This window comes from Ornithorhynchus anatinus, chromosome X2 (genome assembly GCF_004115215.2).
Source record: "Ornithorhynchus anatinus isolate Pmale09 chromosome X2, mOrnAna1.pri.v4, whole genome shotgun sequence".
NCBI classification, from domain to species: Eukaryota; Metazoa; Chordata; class Mammalia; order Monotremata; family Ornithorhynchidae; genus Ornithorhynchus; species Ornithorhynchus anatinus.
Genome location: NC_041750.1, coordinates 3,319,096 through 3,338,073, shown reverse-complemented (window position 1 = coordinate 3,338,073; position 18,978 = coordinate 3,319,096). Strand labels below are relative to the sequence as shown.

At 58.8% G+C, this 18,978-nt stretch overlaps 2 protein-coding genes across 2 annotated transcripts in view; both read left to right on the top strand.

The window, feature by feature from the left end:
* Positions 1-1,876, top strand: part of KDM3B (lysine demethylase 3B) — a 37,619-nt gene extending 35,743 nt beyond the window's left edge. The window contains 1 exon segment of the mRNA XM_029052830.2: positions 326-1,876. Within this exon segment, the coding sequence (XP_028908663.1) occupies positions 326-406 (81 nt within the window). The 3' untranslated portion in view covers positions 407-1,876.
* A 3,258-nt stretch (positions 1,877-5,134) lies between these two features.
* Positions 5,135-13,068, top strand: REEP2 (receptor accessory protein 2). Its single transcript, XM_029052624.1, has 8 exons — positions 5,135-5,166; positions 8,729-8,801; positions 8,961-9,037; positions 9,185-9,305; positions 10,046-10,159; positions 10,575-10,719; positions 10,898-11,052; positions 12,383-13,068. The coding sequence occupies exons 1-8, from the start codon at positions 5,135-5,137 to the stop codon at positions 12,446-12,448; spliced, it is 783 nt and encodes a 260-aa protein (XP_028908457.1). The 3' UTR covers positions 12,449-13,068.
* Positions 13,069-18,978: the final 5,910 nt, after the last annotated feature.

Sequence of the window (18,978 nt, the reverse complement as noted above, 5' to 3'; positions counted from 1 at the left end):
CTGGGTGTACGGAGGCTGTCCCCGTAGCGTCCAAAGCGTTGAGTCTCGAGAACCGGCCTCAGTGGCCGGAGAGCGGGTGGCGGGGGTTCGATCGATACAAACAAGCCTTTCTCCGCCTCTGGAAGCCGGGCACCCGCCCCCTGCCCAATCTCCGACAAGGGTTAGTCCCCCACGGGGCTGGAAGGGAAGCTCTCTAAGTGAAACCCCACAGTGACCGATTTCCAAAGACCTCTTCCCTCTCCCCTGCACCAGCTGCGGGGTGTGAGGTGTCCCTCCGCCGGGCCGGCCCCGATGGCCTCAGACCAATTCTCTCCCGCTCCCGCAGGTCAAGAACATCATCTACCACGCGGTCAAGGACGCCGTCGGCACACTGAAGGCTCACGAATCCAAACTGGCACGGTCGTAGGAATGGCCAGTCGGACCCCCGCCCCTTGTGAAGCAGGCCTTTCACTCACAGCCCCGCCAGGGAGCCGCCCGGGGGTCTCTGCTGGAGCAGAGCTGCCCCCGCCCCTCCGCCCCCCCACCCTCCCCCAGCCCGGGAGCCGCGGTGCTCAGTATTACAAATTCTGGCCACTGTTTCCTACGCTGCCTCAACACTGAAGGTCTAAACGGGCGAGCCGCGCTCTTCCTCACCCACGATCCCCGACTCGGAGCCCGAGGGGCCGCGCGTGGTCACCGGCCCGTGGCCCTCCGGGAACCGGGCCCTCCCGAAACCCGCCGCGGGCCCTCGGGAGAGATGGGGCGCCGGGAACGGGGGTCCTCTCTCCTTTCCGCCCGCGCCCAGCCTCCTTCGGGGGGGTCGTCCGACTCGCGGACGTAAGCAGGGAGCGGCCGACGGGACGGTGCCCGGCCGCCCGCCTGGACTCGCCGGACCCCGGGGGGGGAGGGAGACCAGGGCCCCCCCTTCCCCCGCCAACACCCTCCCCCACGGCCCCCCGCGCCCTCCCTGAACGCCGGGGAGGGTCCACTCGCTTCTCCCAGGAGGCCCCAGGGCTGGGAGCGTTGTGTATTTAGTGAAGAACTAGGTTTGTAGTGAGACAGTTACGATTTCCTGAAAGTAGATATTTTTAGAATTTTTGAAACACCGCGACCGTTTTCCCGGGTTCACGGAAAGGCCCAGGACCGCCAGTCTTCCCTCCAGCCCCCCCGTCTCCGAAGAGAAAACGGCTGGGCGAAAACCAAGAGGCCCCACGATAGCACAAAACAGCCAAAGCAGATCTCGAGAGACCCGGCCCCGCCGGGCTGCGCTTCCGCCCCCAGCCGCCCATCCTCCCCGTCCGGCCGCGGCCCCTCGGGAGAGCCGCCCGCGGATGGGGGGCATCCGAGGGGTCGAGGGGGACCCCGTGGCGCCTGGGAGCCGTGGTTGGCCCACGCGGGCCCACGCCGGGGACTCGGCGAGCCATCCTCACCTCGGGGCTCCCGCGGCTTTCCGGAAGCGAAAGGAGAATTGACTTTCTGACAGGCCGGTTTGGTTTTTGTTTTTTGGGTTTGTTTTTTTGGTTTTGTTTTTGTTTTTTTTTTTTTTTTCCTTTTTCTCTCTCGCCCAGAAAGGTGGTTCCCCCCCGCCGCCCCCCTCCTCCACACCTTCCGGCTCAGCGGAAGTTGTTTTCCCGGATTCAGCGTCAACACCTGAGAGTGATGGATTCCAATGTCCAGAAAGTACTTTTGGAAACTATCTACCTTCTTTCCAGCAGTACTTTTGTGCCCCTTTGCAGGCTTGTTTATATGTTCACAGTTACTTCATTTTTAAAAAAAAAAAAATAATAAAAAGTCATTTACTGTAGAATCCTTTTAATTTCACTTTCTGTATTTTCATTTTGTGAAGGGCTGACTAGGATTTCCATGTTCTTATTAAAATATAACAAATCCACGTGGACTGGACTAATTTCTTCTCCACGTTCTCCTACCACCGGGCTCACGGCTGCTCGCACTGGGGCAGATAGAAGATAATCGGGTCTCACGTGGGACCAGTAGGAGGGAGAATCCCTGTTTTAGAGATAAGGAAACAGACCCAGAGAAGTGAAGTGACTTGTCTAAGGTCACCCAGCAACTAGAGGTAGAGCGGCATTAGAAGCCAGGTCTCTCTGCCTGCCAGGCCCGGGATCTATCTTATGGGCCATGCTGCTTCTGGCTGTTGGTGGGGAGTTAGTGGAGATGCAAGGACTTATCTGTACCTTTCTCGATGTTGTCCTCCGCCGAGCCGACGGACCGGAGGAGGAAGCCTTGGTCTCGTGGTCTGAGAAACTTTTCCCTCATTCCTCCAAGTTAGTGCCTCGCTGTATTCTCCTGTGCTCAGCTGGCTCTAGGAGACGGGGTGCTCAAGAATCCATAAGGCCGATGGCTCCTCGGTGGAGGAGGATCGAGTAATGGCTCAGCTGCCGACATGCCTTTTCTTTCTAAGCCTTATCGAAGGCCCGTCTCCTCCAAGAGGCCTTCCCCGACTAAGCCCTCCTTTCCTCTTCTGCGTCGCCATGACTTCCTTCGTTCATCCCCCCTCTTAGCCCCACAGCACTCGTGTCCACAACTGTCATTTATTTCCATTAATGTCCGTCCCCCCCCTCTACACGGTAATCTCGTCGTGGGCAGGGAATGTCGGTTGACTGTACTCCCCCAAGCACTTAGTACAGTGCTCTGCACACAGTAAGCACTCAATAAATACAGTTGACTCAGTGGTTCGGGGAAATCGCCCTGGGAAACGTTCTTGGAGAAAGGGTTTGATGTTTCTGACCTCTGAGTGTCGCGGCGGCTCCCGTGGGAGAAACCGGAGAACTCTGTGCAGCACCTCTCGCCTCTGAAACACATAAAGATACAGAAAAGAGGCTTTGGAAATGTCATGGAAATCGGGTTGCGAAGGTGGCCTTTCTACACAGGCAAAAGACAATGGAAATGGCATTTTGCTGCCGCTTCAGGAGAAATAAGGACAGGGACTAGCCTACATTTTGGCTAAAAATGTCTCCGAAACTAGGGCAGCGACGGGGACTTCTCAGCGGGAGCCGGGTTTTCACTTTGCCCGTTTTGGACCCCGGCAACTTTCTGGGACCGGGTTGGCGTCCCAGAAGAGTGCTTCAAGGCTCCGGTCACCTAAGGCTCACCGAAGGTGCCCAGGTGGCGTCTTCATCAAGGACAGGCTTAGCCCGCTTCACCTGAGGGCCGGGCACGGGGGAAGGTGTGGCTCGGGAGTCTAAGCGAGCGCCCACCCGGGTTGCCGGGAGATGGTTTCCAGGCAACCGCAGGGCCTCCCTGGACCGCAGTGCCAGGCGCAAACCCATCCTTAACTATGGTGCTGTCCTGGCTGCTACCGGGAGACCATCTTAGGGCCCGGCCCGGGCGGCGGACACGGATTCTGTCCACGGCCTGTAGCGGAAACTCCCCTTGGGAGGGTGAGGGATCGGGGGAGGGTGGACCGGACCAGCTCGGCACCGGGTCTTGGGGTGATGGAGGCCCTCTCCCCTGCGTCTTGGATTTCTAGCATTTTTGAAGAGCACGTGGATCATTTTCCTGGAGAATCTTTGAGCCATCCTCTAAGGAAGAGGCCACCGAGTCTTCTTGGCGAATGCCATCCCTTACTCTCCTGAGCCTTCCATGTCCGCCGGGCCCCTGTCTGCCTCCCCTCTGCTTTCCAAACGGACTGGCATTTGGGACTCCGGTTAGGATGGGATGCCCCTGAGAAGCAGCGAGGCCTAGCGGAAAGAGTCTCCGTCTAGGAGTCAGGAGACCTGGCTTCTGATTTCAGCTCCGCCACTGGCCGGCTGTCGTGACCTCGGACGAGTCACTCAACTTCTCTGGGCCTCAGTTTCCTTGCTTGTAAAATGGGGATTAAATGTCCTCTAGATTGTGAGTCCCGTTCATTCATTCAATTCATTTATTCCTTCATTCGTGTTTACTGAGCGCTTACTGTGGGACTGGGTCTGATCTAATGCATTGCGTCTCAGTGCTTGACACGTAGTAAGCACGCAACAATTATTATTATTACTGTTATTATTAGTCTTTCAGCCTCAGGGAGGGACACCCAGACTGCCGTGGGAAGAAAGGTGATGCCAGCTTGCCAGAAAGAAGAGACCAGAAGACTCTCCCCGGTTTCAGGGCCGTGGAACTGTGGGGGTGGGGGCAGCTCAGACATGTCTTTTGGTTTTTTGTTTTGTTTACATGGTGTTTGTTAAGCCCTCACTATGTGCCAAGCACTGTACTAAGCGCTGGGGTGGCTACAAGCTAATCGGGTTGGACCCAGTCCCTGTCCCACCTGGGCCTCCCAGTCTGAATCCCCATTTTGCAAGTGAGGGAACTGAGGCGCAGGAAGTGAAGTGATTTGCCCAGGGTCACGCAACGGTCAAGTGGCAGGGCGTCAGAGGGCGTGGGTTCTAATCTTCGCTCCGTCACTTGTCTGCTGTGGGACTTCGGGCAAGTCGCTTCACTTCTCTGTGCCTCAGTGACCTCATCTGTAAAATGGGGATGAAGAGTGGGAACCCCACACGGGACAACCTGATTACCTTGAATCTACCCCGGTCCTTAGAACGGCGCTTGGCACAGAGTAAGCGCTTAACGAATACCATCCCTGATTTATTTTATTTCAGTGGTGAGGGGGGAATTGGAACCCAGGTCCCTCTGGTTCCCAGGCCTGGGGCTGGATCCGCTAGGCCACGCTGTTTCTCCACGGTTGCCATGGCAGCCTGTGCTGGGTTTGATGGAGGTTGGGGAGGGGGACGGGGGCGGGGGGGTTTGGGGCAGGGTGTCTCCCTTTATAGCCCTTGGAAATTTGATCCCCGGCGGGAGAGGGGCCGCCTCTGCGACCTGGAAGATTTGGGGTGGGGGGACCCTTCTGGGGGGAGGGGGGGCCCCAGGGAAGGATGGAGGATGGACAGGGTGGAGGGTTTGGGGGAGGGGGGTGCGGGAGGGGGAAGTTCGGGTTCGGGGGGCGGCAAGGGGGGGTGTTGGGTCCCCGGGGGGGGGGGGAGGGGGGGAGAGGGAGGGGCTCTGTGGCCGCCGACAGACGCCCCTTTCCCTTTAAGAGCCGCCACCGTTCCCAGGCCCTACGGTTGCTGCAGGAACCTCCCCTTTAAGGGCGGCTGGGGCTGGGGCTGGGGCTGCTCCATCCTCCGGCCCCCCAAAACCCTCCCCGACCCTCCCCGGCCCGGCCATGGTGTCCTGGATCATCTCCCGCCTGGTCGTGTGAGTGGGGGGCTGGAGGGGGGCGAGGACGGGAAGCTGGGGGAGAGGAACGGACAGGGACCGACGGTTTGGGGGCCTGGGCGGATTGGGGGGTGGGGATTGAGGCATCTGGGGAGTCCTCCAACCTCCTCCTTCTCGTCCAAATCCCCAGGCCTGGCCCCAGCCCGAGACTGGGAGGGGACAGGGACGAGGGGTTCACGATAATAATGATAATTGGGGGGGGGTGTTAAGCGCTTACTGGGTGCCAGGACCGGTGGGCCCAGTGGACCGGGAGAGGGGTCCGGCAGGGGGAGAGGGAAGAGGGGGGTGGGTTTTCTTCCCTAAATCCACCTGCACCCCTGGCCTCCCGAGCTCCCCCAACTCCCGAGAGGACGGAGGAGAGGGGGGCGGCCCGGCCTGGCCACCCCCTCAGGATGCCCGCTCCTCACCCAGATGGGGAGAGGGGGGATGGTGGCGGGCGGGGGCTGGGAGAGCCCACGTCGGGGTCCCTAGGCCACGAGCCCGGGATGGCTTCCCAGCCTGGAGGGCTCTCTGGAGGTCATCGCCTCCATCCCCCAGCCTCCGTGCCCATAAAGCCTTCGGAGGGGCGGCCTCCGCCCCTCCTGTCCCGCAAGGCCCCGGCTGGTCCCGGGGACCACCCGCCTCACCGGCCCGGCCCCGTTGGCGTCGTCCGTCCGACGACCCCGGCTCCGGTGACCCCGACCGAGGGCGGCCGGGAGGGAAGGGGTCCCGCCAGGGATGGAGGCGGGGAGGCCCCGGGCCGGGGTTTCGGTGGAAATCCTCCCCGCTCTTCGTCAGTCTGTCGGAGGCCCGGGGAGCCGGACTGGCCGGTCGCCAACACCCTCCCGCTGACCGGGGCCGGTGGGGCCGGGCCCGGGGAGGCCCGTGGCCTCGAGGGGAGGATGGAGGAGGCTGTCGTGTGAGCAGAACCCCCTACCTTAGGCCCCGGAGACACCCTGGACGCCCCCCACCTCCGGTCCCCTTCACCCCGACTGCGATCAGGTGCTCCAGCCACCCCCACACCGCGCCAACCTCCTCCCGCCCAGCCCGGCCAAACTCCGGCCTGCCACTGCCCCACCGGGTGGCCCGGCCGAGGAAAGGGTCCTGGGGGCAAAGCGGGCACCGGAAGGTCTTCACGGGGCAAGGGGCATGGCCTGGTGGATAGACATCCCCGCCGCCAACGGGCCCGGGAGTCCGAAGGACCTGGGTTCCGATCCCGGCTCCGCCGCTTGTCTGTTGCGTGACCTTGGGTGAGTCCCTTCACATCCCTGTGCCCCAGTTTCCTCATCTGTTAAACGAGGATTAAGACTGTGAGCCCCATGTGGGCCAGGGACTGCATCCAACCTAATTAACTTGTGTCTACCCCAGCGCTTAGTACAGCGCCTGGCCCGCAGTAAGCGTTTTAACAAATACCATTAAAAAAGGGGGTGCCGCGGGAAGGGGGGCGGCCAAGAAACCGGCTCCAGACGAGGGGGCCTCCGCACGTGTGGCAGAATCCGGCTTGGCGGGAGGAGAGGAGCCGCCTAAGGAGTGGAACCTGGAGCAGTGACCCCCGCCCCCCCCCCCCCGGCGTTGTCCGTCGCTGGGGAGAAATAACCTTTGGCGGGGCAAGGGGGAAGACTGTCATTCATTTATTCCTTCAATCGTATTTACTGAGCGCTGACTGTGTGCAGAGCACTGTACTGAGCGTTTGGGAGAGTACAGTGCAACAATAAACGGACACATTCCCTGCCCACGACGAACTTACGGTCTAGAGGGGGAGACGGACTTTAACAGATCAGTGGCTTGGGGTTTGGCCTCCTGGAGGCTGAGACCCCCCCAAACCCCATCCCGTGTGCTTTCTGTAGCCTCCGGGGTCCGTGGCTAAAAGTCTGTGGGGATGGCTAGTGTGTCTCTGTCTCTGTTTTGTGATTTGGGAAATGAGTGCAGTTGGCAATTTTGCGGAGTTGGAGGGCAGTCCAGGTCCAGGAGGAGAAGGGGAATATTCCATTATTATTATTAATATTATTATTATTACCGTTTAAGTGCTTACTATGTGTCAAGCACTGTTCTAAGCGCCGGGGTAGAAACCACTTAATCAGATCGGACGAGAGCCCCGAATGGGACAGGGACGGTGTCTGACCTGATGATCTACCGCTCTATTTATTTTGTTGGCAGTGATGCCTATTTGTTTTGTTTTGTTTTGTTGTCCGTCTCCCCCATCTAGCCCGTGAGCCCGTTGTTGGGTAGGGATTGTCTCTATCTGAATTGTACTTTCCAAGCGTTTAGGCCAGTGTTCTGCACACAGTGCGCGCTCAATAGATACGATTGAATGAATGAATCCTCTGTCTACCCCAGGGCTTAATACAGGACTTGGCTCAGAGTAGGCACTTAACGAATAGTGCAGTTATCGTGATCACTTAAACCGAGAGCCCCATGGCAGACAGGGACTGTTTCCACCCTGATTGTCTTGTATCAACCCCAGTGCTTAGTTCAGCGTTTGGCACATAGTAAGTGCTCAACGAATACCACAGCTGTTATTATTATTAATAATAATTTTTAGCTCTCGTAGCCTTTTCTGGTTTCCCTGTGCCTCCCACTCTCTGTGCCCACCTCTTCCACCAAGCTCTCCTTGATTTCTCAGCCCCGGTGCTTTCTCATCCCTTGGGCCCTTATAAACTTATTGCTTTGTAATTTAGCACTTAGAAATGTATTTACCCTCTCCCCAGTTGCTTGTTTACATACAGAGAAGCAGCGTGGCTCAGTGGAAAGAGCCCGGGCTTGGGTGTCAGAGGTCATGGGTTCGAATCTCGGCTCTGCCCCTTAGCTGTGTGACTGTGGGCAAGTCACTTAAGTTCTCTGTGCCTCAGTTACCTCATCTGGAAAATGGGGATGAAGACGGTGAGCCTCAAGAGGGACAATCTGATTACCCTGTATCTACCCCAGCGCTTAGACCAGTGCTCTGCACATAGTAAGCGCTTAACAAATACAGACATTATTCTTAACATTATTACACCTTCATTCACTTTATCTTGACCACTTTGTAAATATTTTTATGTTCATCTTGCCCCCATTAGCGGGTAAGTTCCCTATGGGCAGAGACCATGTTATTTCTTTATTCTGCACTTACTAAGCATCTAGCACGGTGCCCTGCATTCAGGCCACACTGCACTGGAATTTTATTTTGTTTATATTAATGTCCGTCGCCCTGCTCTAGACTGTAAACTCGTGGCGAGGGAATGCGTCTGTGCTGTCCTCTCCCAAGTGCTCAGTACAGTGCTCGGCACACACGAGCGCCCAATAAATACGACCGACTGACGGCGCGGACCGTAAGTTGGCTGTGGGGAGGGAATGTGCCGGTCCTAGTGTCCTCTCCCAAGCGCTTAGTAGAGCGCTCGGCCCGCATGAGCGCTCAATAAATACCACCGACCGACTGCCACAGAGGATGGACCGACAGTTCGTCGTGGGGAGGGAATGCGTCAGTTCGATCGTTCCGTCGTCCTCTCCCGAGCGCTTGGTCCAGTGTTCTGCACACGGTAAGCGCTCGATAAATAGGATTGACCGAGGGGCCGCCCGCCTGCAGGCTCATCTTCGGCACGCTCTACCCGGCCTACTCCTCCTACAAGGCCGTGAAGACGAAAAACGTGAAGGAATACGTGAGTGCCCAGGCCTCCTCGGGGTGGGCGGACCCGACCCCCCGGCCCCGGGGCGGGTTGGGGTGGGGGGGATCCTGCCGGCAGGCTGGGGGAGGGGCCGCGGGTGTCCCCCCCCCCCCACCACCCCCTTAGAGAGCGGCCGGGCGGCCCTGCCCGCAGGTGAAATGGATGATGTACTGGATCGTCTTCGCCTTCTTCACCACGGCCGAGACCCTCACCGATATCGTGCTGTCCTGGTGAGACCCCCCACCGCCCCCCAGGCCCACCCCTGCCTCCTCCCCGCCCCCCACACGGTCTCTCCACACGCGTCCGGCCGCGCTCTCTCTGTCTCTCTGTCTCTCCGTCTCTCCCCCCACCCCGTCCCCCCCCGACCACCCCCCCAGGTTCCCCTTTTACTTCGAGCTGAAGATCGCGTTCGTCATCTGGCTGCTCTCCCCGTACACTAAGGGCTCCAGCGTGCTCTACCGCAAGTTTGTCCACCCGACGCTCTCTAACAAGGAGAAGGTGCGACCCCCAGCCACCCCCACCCCCTCCCTCCACCTCCCCCCGTCCCCCACCTTCCCAACCTCCCGATCCGTGGCATTTATTGAGCGCTTACTATTACTACCGACAGTGATCGTGGTCTTTGTTAAGGGCTTGCTAGGTGCCAGGCACTGTAATAATAGCGATGGCATTCGTTAAGCGCTTACTGCGTGCCAAGCACTCTACTAAGCGCTGGGGTAGGCCATCGGGTTGTCCCACCTGGGGCGCACAGTCTTCATCCCCATTTTACAGACGAGGGAACGGAGGCACAGAGAAGTTACTGACCCGAGGCAGACGAGAGGCAGAGCCGGGGTTAGAACCCACGGCCTCTGATTCCCAGGCCCGGGCTCTTTCTCTGCGCCGCGTCCTGTGTGCAGAGCACTGAACTAAGCACTTGGGAGAGTATAGTGTAACAGAGTTGATAGACACGTTCCCTGCTCACAGAAAGCGTAGTCTGGGGGGCCGGGGGGGAAGGCAGGGATCTCGTACGATCTTGGGCAGACCACTCAGCCTCTCCGTGCCTCAGTTTCCCCAACTGCAGAATGGGGATCCAATCCCCGTTCTCCCCTCCACCTCCTTCGACCACCGTCCGACCCGATTGACCCGCGTCCACCCCAGCGCTTAGCACGGTGCCTGGCACGGAGTGAGGCCTTAACGGACACCGCGGTGATTCTTCTTGTTCTTCCCGACCTCCCCCGGGCCCGTCCCCCGGCCCCGCGCAGGAGATCGACGAGTACATCACGCAGGCCCGAGACAAGAGCTACGAGACCATGATGCGGGTGGGGAAGAGGGGTCTCAACCTGGCGGCCAACGCGGCCGTCACCGCCGCCGCCAAGGTAAGGCCCGGATCGGGGCGGGGGGAAGACCGCCGGGGTCCTCCCTGCCCCACCGCCCCCTTCGCCCCTTCCCCTTTGCCCTGGCCTACCCCACCCCATCCCCTCCACGCCCCTGCCTCCCCATCCGCTCCACGCCCCCCCGCCATCCCCTCCGTGACCCCACCCCACCCATCCCCCTATGACTCTTCCCCCCATCCCCTCTACGACCCCATCCCACCCCCGAGTTCCCCCCTACGCCCTCCGCCCTCTCCGGGCCTCTGCATCCTCCGGCCGTAGGTCTCCCCAGGCCCGCCCGTCCCCTCCCCCCTCCGGGTCCCGGGTCCCCCCCCGGGCTCCCCCCCACTCCACGCGGTGGGGTCGGGTCCCGTCCGGGTGGGGCGGGGTCCCGGCTTGGCTGAGGGAGCGCCCTGGGCAGGGGCAGGGCGTGCTGTCGGAGAAGCTGCGCAGTTTCAGCATGCAGGACCTGACCCTCCTCCGGGAAGACGACGAGGGGTCGTCCGGTGCGGACCCCCACCTCCGACACGCGCCCCCCCGCCTCCCGGACACCAGCCAACACCTGGGTGCGCGACGGGGTCGCTGGGCCGGGGTCGGCTGGGCCCGGGAGGGGCAGTCGAAGGGACCCCCGGGGAGGGCAGCTGGGCAGGGTCAGGCTTGGACCAAGAGAGACGGATGGGGGAGGGAGCCAGGCGGGGGGACCCCTCACCCTGTCCCCGCTGCGCCCCCTCCCCCCGCCCCCAGCGCCGTCCTGTCCGTCTCCCGCGGAGGAGCCCGGCCTGAGCCTGCGGTCCAGAGGGAGCCAGTCTCCCGACGCCCGGACCGAGGCCTCCGAGGATGACACAGGAGACAAGGGCCCCAAGAGGCTCAAGTCCATGAAGAAAGTGGCCAAGGCTGAGGTGAGGCCTGGGGGCTGCGTGGCCGCCCGAATGGACCCCTCCCGTTCCCCCTTTCCGTTCCCCTCTCCCTCCCCGCTTTCTCTTCTCCTCTCCCTCCACTCGATCATTCAATCAATCGATGGTATTTATCGAGCACTTACTGTGTGCCGAGCACTGGACTAAGCGCTTGGGAGAGGACGGTGGAAGGGAGTCGGTAGACGGGGGTCCCTGCTCCCAACGACCTTTTCGGGATCACTTCAGCTGGCGGAAAACCGAGACCAACAACCAACCGATGGTATTTACTGGGCGCTTTCCGAGGGCGGATCGCTGTACCGAGCGCTTGGGAGAGTACAAGATAGCGCTCGGTCGATAGACACCTTCCCTGCCCACAAGGAGCTCACAATCAAGGAACATCGTGCTCTAGGGGAAAGAGCCCGGGCCTGGGAGTCGAAGGCCCTGGGTTCCAAATCCCGACTCCGCCACTTGCCTTCTGCGTGACCCTGAACGAGTCACTTCACTTCTCTGGGCCTCAGTTTCCCCAGCTGTAAAACAGCGATCGGATAGCCGCTCTCCTGTGCGGGACAGGGACCGCGTCCGACCTCATTAGCTCATACAGTGCTTGGCACGTAGAAAGCGCTTAACCAGATACCACAGGTATTTTTCATTCATTCGGCTGTATTTATTGAGCGCTTACTGTGTACAGAGCCCCGTACTAAGGGCTGGGAAAGTACGAGACGGCGATAAAGGCTGACAATCCCTGCCCACAATGAGCTCGAAGTCCAGAGGCGGGGGAGACAGACAGCAATACAGAGAAGCAGACATTAATAAAAATAAATTATAGATCTATTCATAAGTGGTGTGGGGCGGGGCGGCGGGGGGGGGGGGAGAGCAAAAGGAGCAAATCAGGGTGACACGGAAGGGAGTGGGAGATGAGGAAAAATGGGGCTTAATCTGGGAAGACCTCTCGGAGGAGACGGGCCTTCACCGAGCGATTCGATTCAATCGTATTTATTGAGCGCTTACTATGTGCAGAGCACTGTAATGAGCGCTTGGGAAAGTACAGTACAGGAGTAAAGAGAGACGATCCCTGCCCACAACGAGCTCACAGTCTAGAGGCGGGGGAGACAGACATCAGTGCAAGTCCAGCGCTTAGAACGGTGCTTGGCCCAAAGGGAGCGCTTAACCAATACCATCATTATTATTAAGCAGACCTCAATATAACTCAGTAGAATAAATGAATAAGTCGCTCGGGAAAGGCCAGTGGAGGAAGAAGACCCAGGGTTCCTGCCCGAGAGGAGTTTACCATCCCTCCCCTCTGGACCTGTGACCGGCTGACCCCTGACCCCCACAGCCTGCGGCCAAGGCCCTGAAGAGCCGCCCCAAGAGGAAGGTGTCCGGAGGCGGCGATTCGGCCTGAGGACGCGAAGAGGGAGTCCCCGCCGCCGCCCCCGGACCCCGGACCCCGGACCCCGGACCCGCAGTTCCCGACCCTGGCCGGGCTGTTTACACGGACAAGCTGCTGTAGCGCTCTCTCGCGCGCGCCCCTACTCCCGGGGGGCTACCGGACCCGGGCCCCCCATCCCTTTTCCCTCCCGACGCCGGACACGGTGGATCCCCTGGGGTCACGGGGTCAACAGGGCCGACCCCTTTGTCCCAGGCCCACCGGGCCCACCTGCGCGGGGCGGGCGGAGCTGGGGAGGGCTCCCTGGGCCCTGGGGGGTGACCCTACCCTGCCCGTCAGCCCCGAGGGATCCCAAGGGTCCCCAGCCTCCGGCCCCCCGGCTCGGGGGGGACGGGGAAGGCGAGACTAACCCCCTCTCCGAGGGTCACGGAGCCCGGTGGGCGACTGGAGGAGCAAAGCGGTGGTCGCCGGAGATTCTAGGGATCACGAGGACCCTCCCCTCCCGCTCCCTCAGTGCCTTGCAGGAAGCCACCTCCTGGGTCCAGGCCCCCCCACCCCATCAGACCACCCCCCCACGCCCTTCCTGCCCTCCCTCTCCTCCTCCCTGCATCCTCATTAAACCCATCCGCACCCTCCCCGGCCTCTGGTCCTGATTGAGTGCCCTGCCGAGAAGGAAGAGGGGGAGGGGGCTGGGGGCTCTGGGGGATGGAGGGGTTGGAGAGTCGAGGGGGCCAGGGTCTCCCCGGGGCCAGGAGACCCGTGAGAAGCAGCGTGGCCTGGTGGAGCCCGGGAGTCAGAAAGTCAGGGGTTCTAATCCCGGCTCTGCCACCTGTCTTGCTGTGGGACCTCGGGGAGAGTCACGTCACTCCCCTGGGCCTCAGTGGCCTCATCTGTAAAACGGGGATTTGAGACGGTGGGCCCCACGTGGGACAGGGACCGTGTCCTTTGCGATTTGCCTGTATCCACCCCAGGGCTTAGTACAGTGCCCGGCACGTAGTAAGCACGTAACAAATGGGGCGAGCCACTCCCCTTCTCTGTGCCGCAGTTCCCTCATCTGTAAAATGGGGATTAAGATGCGAGCCCCACCTGGGACAACCTGATAAGCTTGTATGTCCCCCAGCGCTTAGAACGGTGCTTGGCACATAGTAAGCGCTTAACAAACACCATCCTTATTATTATTATTATTACAAGCAAATGGGGTTGGACACAGCCCCGTCCCACGTGGGGCTCACGGTCTCAATCCCCGTATTACAGGTGAGGTCACCGAGGTCCAGAGGAGTGAAGTGATTTAAGCCGCGTAATCCCAGCTCTGTCACTGGCCCGCTGTGTGAACCTGGGCAAGTTGCTTCTCTGGGTCTCAGTTTCCTCATCTGTAAAAGGGGGATTCAATTTCTATGCTCCTTAGATTGTGAGCCTCGTGTGGGACCGGGGGCTGTGTCCGATCTGACTATCCTGTATCTACCCCAGAACTTAGTACCACGCGTGACACATAGCAAGTGCTTAGCAAATGCCTTCATTTTTTATTATTTTTATTATTATGAGGGAATCCCCTGCAGTCAGAGAATTGTGGGGCGGGGGGTGTGGGAAGGTTCATTCACATTTAAGACCCTCCTCCTTCTGTGGATGAACTCCCCCACCCCCACCCCCAGATGTTTTGTCCCTGTCCCACATTTAATCCCCATTTTACAGATGAGGGAACTGAAGCACAAAGAATAATAATAAAAATTATGGAATTTGTTAAGCGCTTAATAATAATAATAATGTTGGTATTTGTTAAGCGCTTACTATGTGCAGAGCACCGTTCTAAGCGCTGGGGTAGACACAGGGGAATCAGGTTGTCCCCCGTGGGGCTCACAGTCTTCATCCCCATTTTACAGATGAGGGAACTGAGGCCCAGAGAAGTGAAGTGACTCGCCCACAGTCACACAGCTGACAAGTGGCAGAGCTGGGATTCGAACTCACGACCTCTGACTCCAAAGCCCGTGCTCTTTCCACTGAGCCACGCTGCTTACTTATGTGCAGAGCACTGTTCTAAGCGCTGGGGGAGATAGAGGGTCATCAGATTGTCCCCCGTGGGGCTCACATTTTTTAATCCCCATTTTTACAGATGAGGTCACTGAGGCACAGAGAAGTGAAGTGACTAGTGAGGTCACACACGACTGGTGGAGCTGGGATCAGAACCCAGTCATCCCAAATCTCTCTCCCCCCACCGGGTCCGTGGGGTCAAAGGGCACCGGACCCCAAACAGGGGGTTGAGTCCTAGAGGTCAGGTAGCATCGGGTCGGGCTTTTGGGGGGGGGGGTAGGGCACGGTTGGGAGGGGGGCAGGAAGCAGGGGCTTCTGGTGTCAGGCCCAGCCTACCAGCCGCATCTGCTGGTTGTCATGGAAACACGGGATTCTAGGACTAAATATGCTCAGGGAACTAGTGGTGCAGTGAAGGGAGGAGAATCCGGGGCGCCTGGGAGGGGAGTGGTCGGGGGACCCCCCCGTCTCTGGGCTGGGGTCTTCCGTCCGAGAGGGGAGAACGGAATCTCCCACCTCCGACCCCTCGACGACTGGGTCTCTCCAGTCCTCCGGCATCCAGCTCCAGGACCACCTCCTCCAGGGAGTCTTCCGAGGGGCGGGAATCTGCCCGGCCCCGCCCACCCCCGCCCATCTCCTCTCCCCAAGGATGGGGGGTGCCCACAGAGCCTGGGGGAAGCAGGGCTCGGGCAGACCCTGTCTCTGGGGAGGGGGCTCTCTGTGCTCTCTGAATGACGCCTCGAAAGCCAAGCTTTCCCTCTCCGCTTGCAGCTGTGGGTTTTTCAGCTTGGGTCGGTCATGTTCATTGAGCCCTTACCGTGTGCGGAGCACTGGGCTGAACGCTTGGGAGAGGCCGATACGACAACAAACAGATACATTCCCTGACCCACAACGAACTTACGGTCTAAAGGGGGAGACAGGCATTAATAGAGATAAATAATAACGACGGTGTTTCTTAAGCGTTTCCTATGCGCCAAGCCCTGTTCTAAGCGCTGGGGGAGATACAAGGTTATCAGGTCATCCCAGATGGGGCTCAATCCCCATTTTACATCCCCGCTCTGCCTCCTGTCTTCCGTGTGACCTTGGCCTAGCCGCTTCACTTCTCTGGGCCTCGGTTCCCTCGTCTATAAAATGGGGATGAAGACCGTGAGTCCCACGTGGGCCAACCTGATGCCCTTGTATCTCCCCCAGCGCTTAGAACAGTGCCCGGCACATAGGAAGCGCTCAACGACCACCGTCACCATTATTATTATTTACGGATGAGGTAACTGAGGCCCAGAGAAGTGAAGTGATTAGCCCGAAGTCTCACGGCTGACAAGTGGCGGGGCCGCGACTGGAACCCGCGACCCTCAAGTCCGGCCTCTTTCCACCGAGCCGGGCTGTTTGATGATAATAACTAAATGCCAGACGAGGATGGAAGGGTTGTAGAGCACCATCTCAGAACCGGCCTTGCTAAGGGCTCCCGCTCCCCCTTCCCCACGGCCCCCCGCCCCTTCTTCGCGTGGGCGCCCAGCGTTCTGGATAAAATGGGGTTTCCAGGCTCTGACGCCAGAGGAAAGCCACCCTCCCCTCCCTCCAGCTCCCGCGTCCCCCCCCGCACCCCCTCCCCCGGGCACTGCAGCTCTGCATCTTGTCGAGTCTGTAATAATCTGCATCTTGTCGAGGCTGTAATAATAATAGGCTCTCAGCTCCCGAGCCGGATTTAGCCTGGGACCGGAGAGCTGCCTGCTTCTGCTCAGAGGAAGTGGCAGGCCCGCAGCGGGGAAGGTGGAGGGGTGGGCGGGGGGCTCTGGGAGGGGGTGGTGAGGAGCCCAGAGGGTGTGTGTTTGTATGTCTGTGTGCACTTATGTACGTCTGGGAAGGGAGGGTGCGTGTAGGCACAGGCGTACGTGTATATGTGTGTAGATAAAGAGGCGAAGCGGCGTGGCTTAGTGGTTAGGGCACGGCCCTGGAAGTAGGAAGGATCTGGATCCTAATAATAATAAGGATGGCATTTGTTAAGGGCTTACTATGTGCAAAGCACTGTTCTAAGCGCTGGGGAGGATACAAGGCCATCAGGTGGTCCCACATGGGGCTCACAGTCTTCATCCCCATTTTACAGATGAGGGAACTGAGGCCCAGAGAAGCTAAGCGACACAGCTGACAAGCGGCGGAGCTGGGATTTGAACCCATGACCTCGGAGTCCCCAGCCCGGGTTCTTTCCGCTGAGCCGCGTTGCTTCTCTACCCGGCTTCACCGCTCGTCCGCTGTGTAACTTTGGCCAAGTCACTTTACTTCTTTAGGCCCCTGTTCCCCCCAGCTGTAAAATGGGAATTAAGAGCGTGAATCCCACGTGGGACTGTGTCCAAACTCAATAACTTGGGTCTACCCCAGAACTCAGAACAGTGCTTGGCATATAGGAAGCGCTTAACAAGTACCGTCATTTTGATTATTATTTTCGCCCGAGTGTGTCTGGGAGGGGGTGAAGAGGAGAGAGGAAGGTGTGTGAATATATGTTGCATGTGCGTGTGCCTAGGCACACGTGTGTCTGTGAGTAGAGAGGAGAGAGGGGTCTCAGTCTTGAGCTTAGGGTCTGTGACCGCTTAGGGAAAAATCAGTTTTCATTTTTCAGTAGAATTGCAAATCCCCTTATCTTACCGTTCCAAGAGTGGCCACTTCCCGGTCCCCTTGGGATACAAGGAGAGATGAGCCAGTGGGGAATTTTTCCTGGGACATTTGCGAATCAGTCGGAAGCCCGGGTGACTCAATCTGGGCAGCTGGGATTTTGGGGAGCGTTAGTTTGCCCTGTTCCTCTCACCCTGACTGGAATCTGGGATCTGCCCCGAGCCCCCTCTTCCCCCCCACCCCAGAAGGCAGGATCGGGGAGAGGGAGCAGGATTGGGGGCACTAAATCTTATGGATTTAGTCTCTTCTGGATCCATCTGTCTAGCTGGATGAATTCAGTTTGGATTTTCAGGACAGTCTCTTCAACTGGGGTTCTGTGGCTTCAGGGACTCTGCCCGTCTACACTGCCTTCTCCCTGCAAAGGAGTGTTGTTATCATGGGTGGATTTGGTCTGGAGAAGATTTGGGTCACAAGAGAAATTTTATTTTTATTTTGATGGCATTTGTTAAGCACTCTACTAAGCGTTGGGGTAGATACAAGCTAGTCAGGTTGGACCCATTCCCTGTCCCACATTCTGAATCCCCATTTTACAGATGAGGGAACGGAGGCCCAGAGAAGTGAGGTGATTCACCCGAGGTCAACCAGCAGATACGTGGCGGAGCCGGGATTAGAACCCAGGTCCCTCTGACTCCCAGGCACTGTACTAAGCGCTTGGGGGAGTCAAACAGAACAGAGTTAGACGACATGAATATAAATATAAATACGTAGCTACCGTCGCTGCTTGTCTGGTTATGGGTCAATTGGACAGCTTCGCTCTCCAGACTTGGCCACGGAACCGTTGGGCCCCAACGCCCCTTCCCCCTTCCCCTCAGCACTGTGCTCATGTGGATATATTCTTTATTACCTATTTATTTTGTTAATGAGGTGTCCATCCCCTCGATTCTATCGTGATAATGTCTTGTTTTTGTCCGACTCCCCCGATTAGACCGTGAGCCCGTCGTTGGGCGGGGATGGTCTCCATCTGTTGCCCAGTTGGACATTCCAAGCGTTTAGTACAGTGCTCTGCACCTAGTAACTGCTCAATCCAATACGACTGAATGAAAGGATGAACGAACGCCTAGTCCAGGGCTCAGGAAGAGCAGAGCGTTTTGCGGAGGACCGGGCCAAGAAACCCCCTTCGAGGGCCGCCGGCGTCTGCAGCGCTGAGGGGTGGCCGCTAGGTGGCGCCCGTCTCCAGGGCGCCTGCCTTTCTTAATTCGGCCCAGTCGGCCAATGGTTAGAGCCCGGGCCTGGGAGTCAGAAGGACCTGGGTTCAAATCCCTCCTCCTCCTCCACTTCTCTGCTGGGTGACCTTGGGCCAGTCACTTCCCTTCTCTGGGCCTCAGTCCCCTCATCTGGAAAACGGGAATGAAGACTGTGAGCCCCCGGTGGCCCACCCGATTAGCTTGTATCGACCCCAGTGCTTAGTACAGCACGTAGTCCCATTAATGATAATAATGATGGTATTTGTCAAGCGCTTACTATTCACTCATTCAGTAGTATTGATTGAGCACTTACTATGTGCAGAGCACTGGACTAAGCGCTTGGAATGGACAATTCGGCAACAGAGAGACACAATCCCGGTCTAATCGGGGGATTCGATTACGTGCCAAGCACTAAGTGCTGGAGTGACCGGGTGGTGCCACGTGGGGCTCACGGTCTTCATCCCCATTTTACAGATGAGGTTGACTGGGGCCCAGAGAAGCGAAGTGACTTGCCCCAGGTCACCCAGCAGACAGGTGGCGGAGCCGGGATTAGAATCCACGTCCTCTGACTCCCAAGCCCGGGCTCTTGCCGCTGGGACATGCTGCTTAACAGATATCATTTAAAAAATGAGCTTATGGGTGTGGGGAGCCCTCCACAATATTGTACTCTCCCAA

Coding starts and splice junctions, on each gene's coding strand:
- REEP2 (XM_029052624.1), top strand. CDS start 5,135: ATGGTGTCCTGGATCATCTCCCGCCTGGTCGT. Junction 5,167..8,728: donor ATCATCTCCCGCCTGGTCGT/GTGAGTGGGGGG, acceptor GCCCGCCTGCAG/GCTCATCTTCGGCACGCTCT. Junction 10,160..10,574: donor CCGTCACCGCCGCCGCCAAG/GTAAGGCCCGGA, acceptor CGCCCTGGGCAG/GGGCAGGGCGTGCTGTCGGA.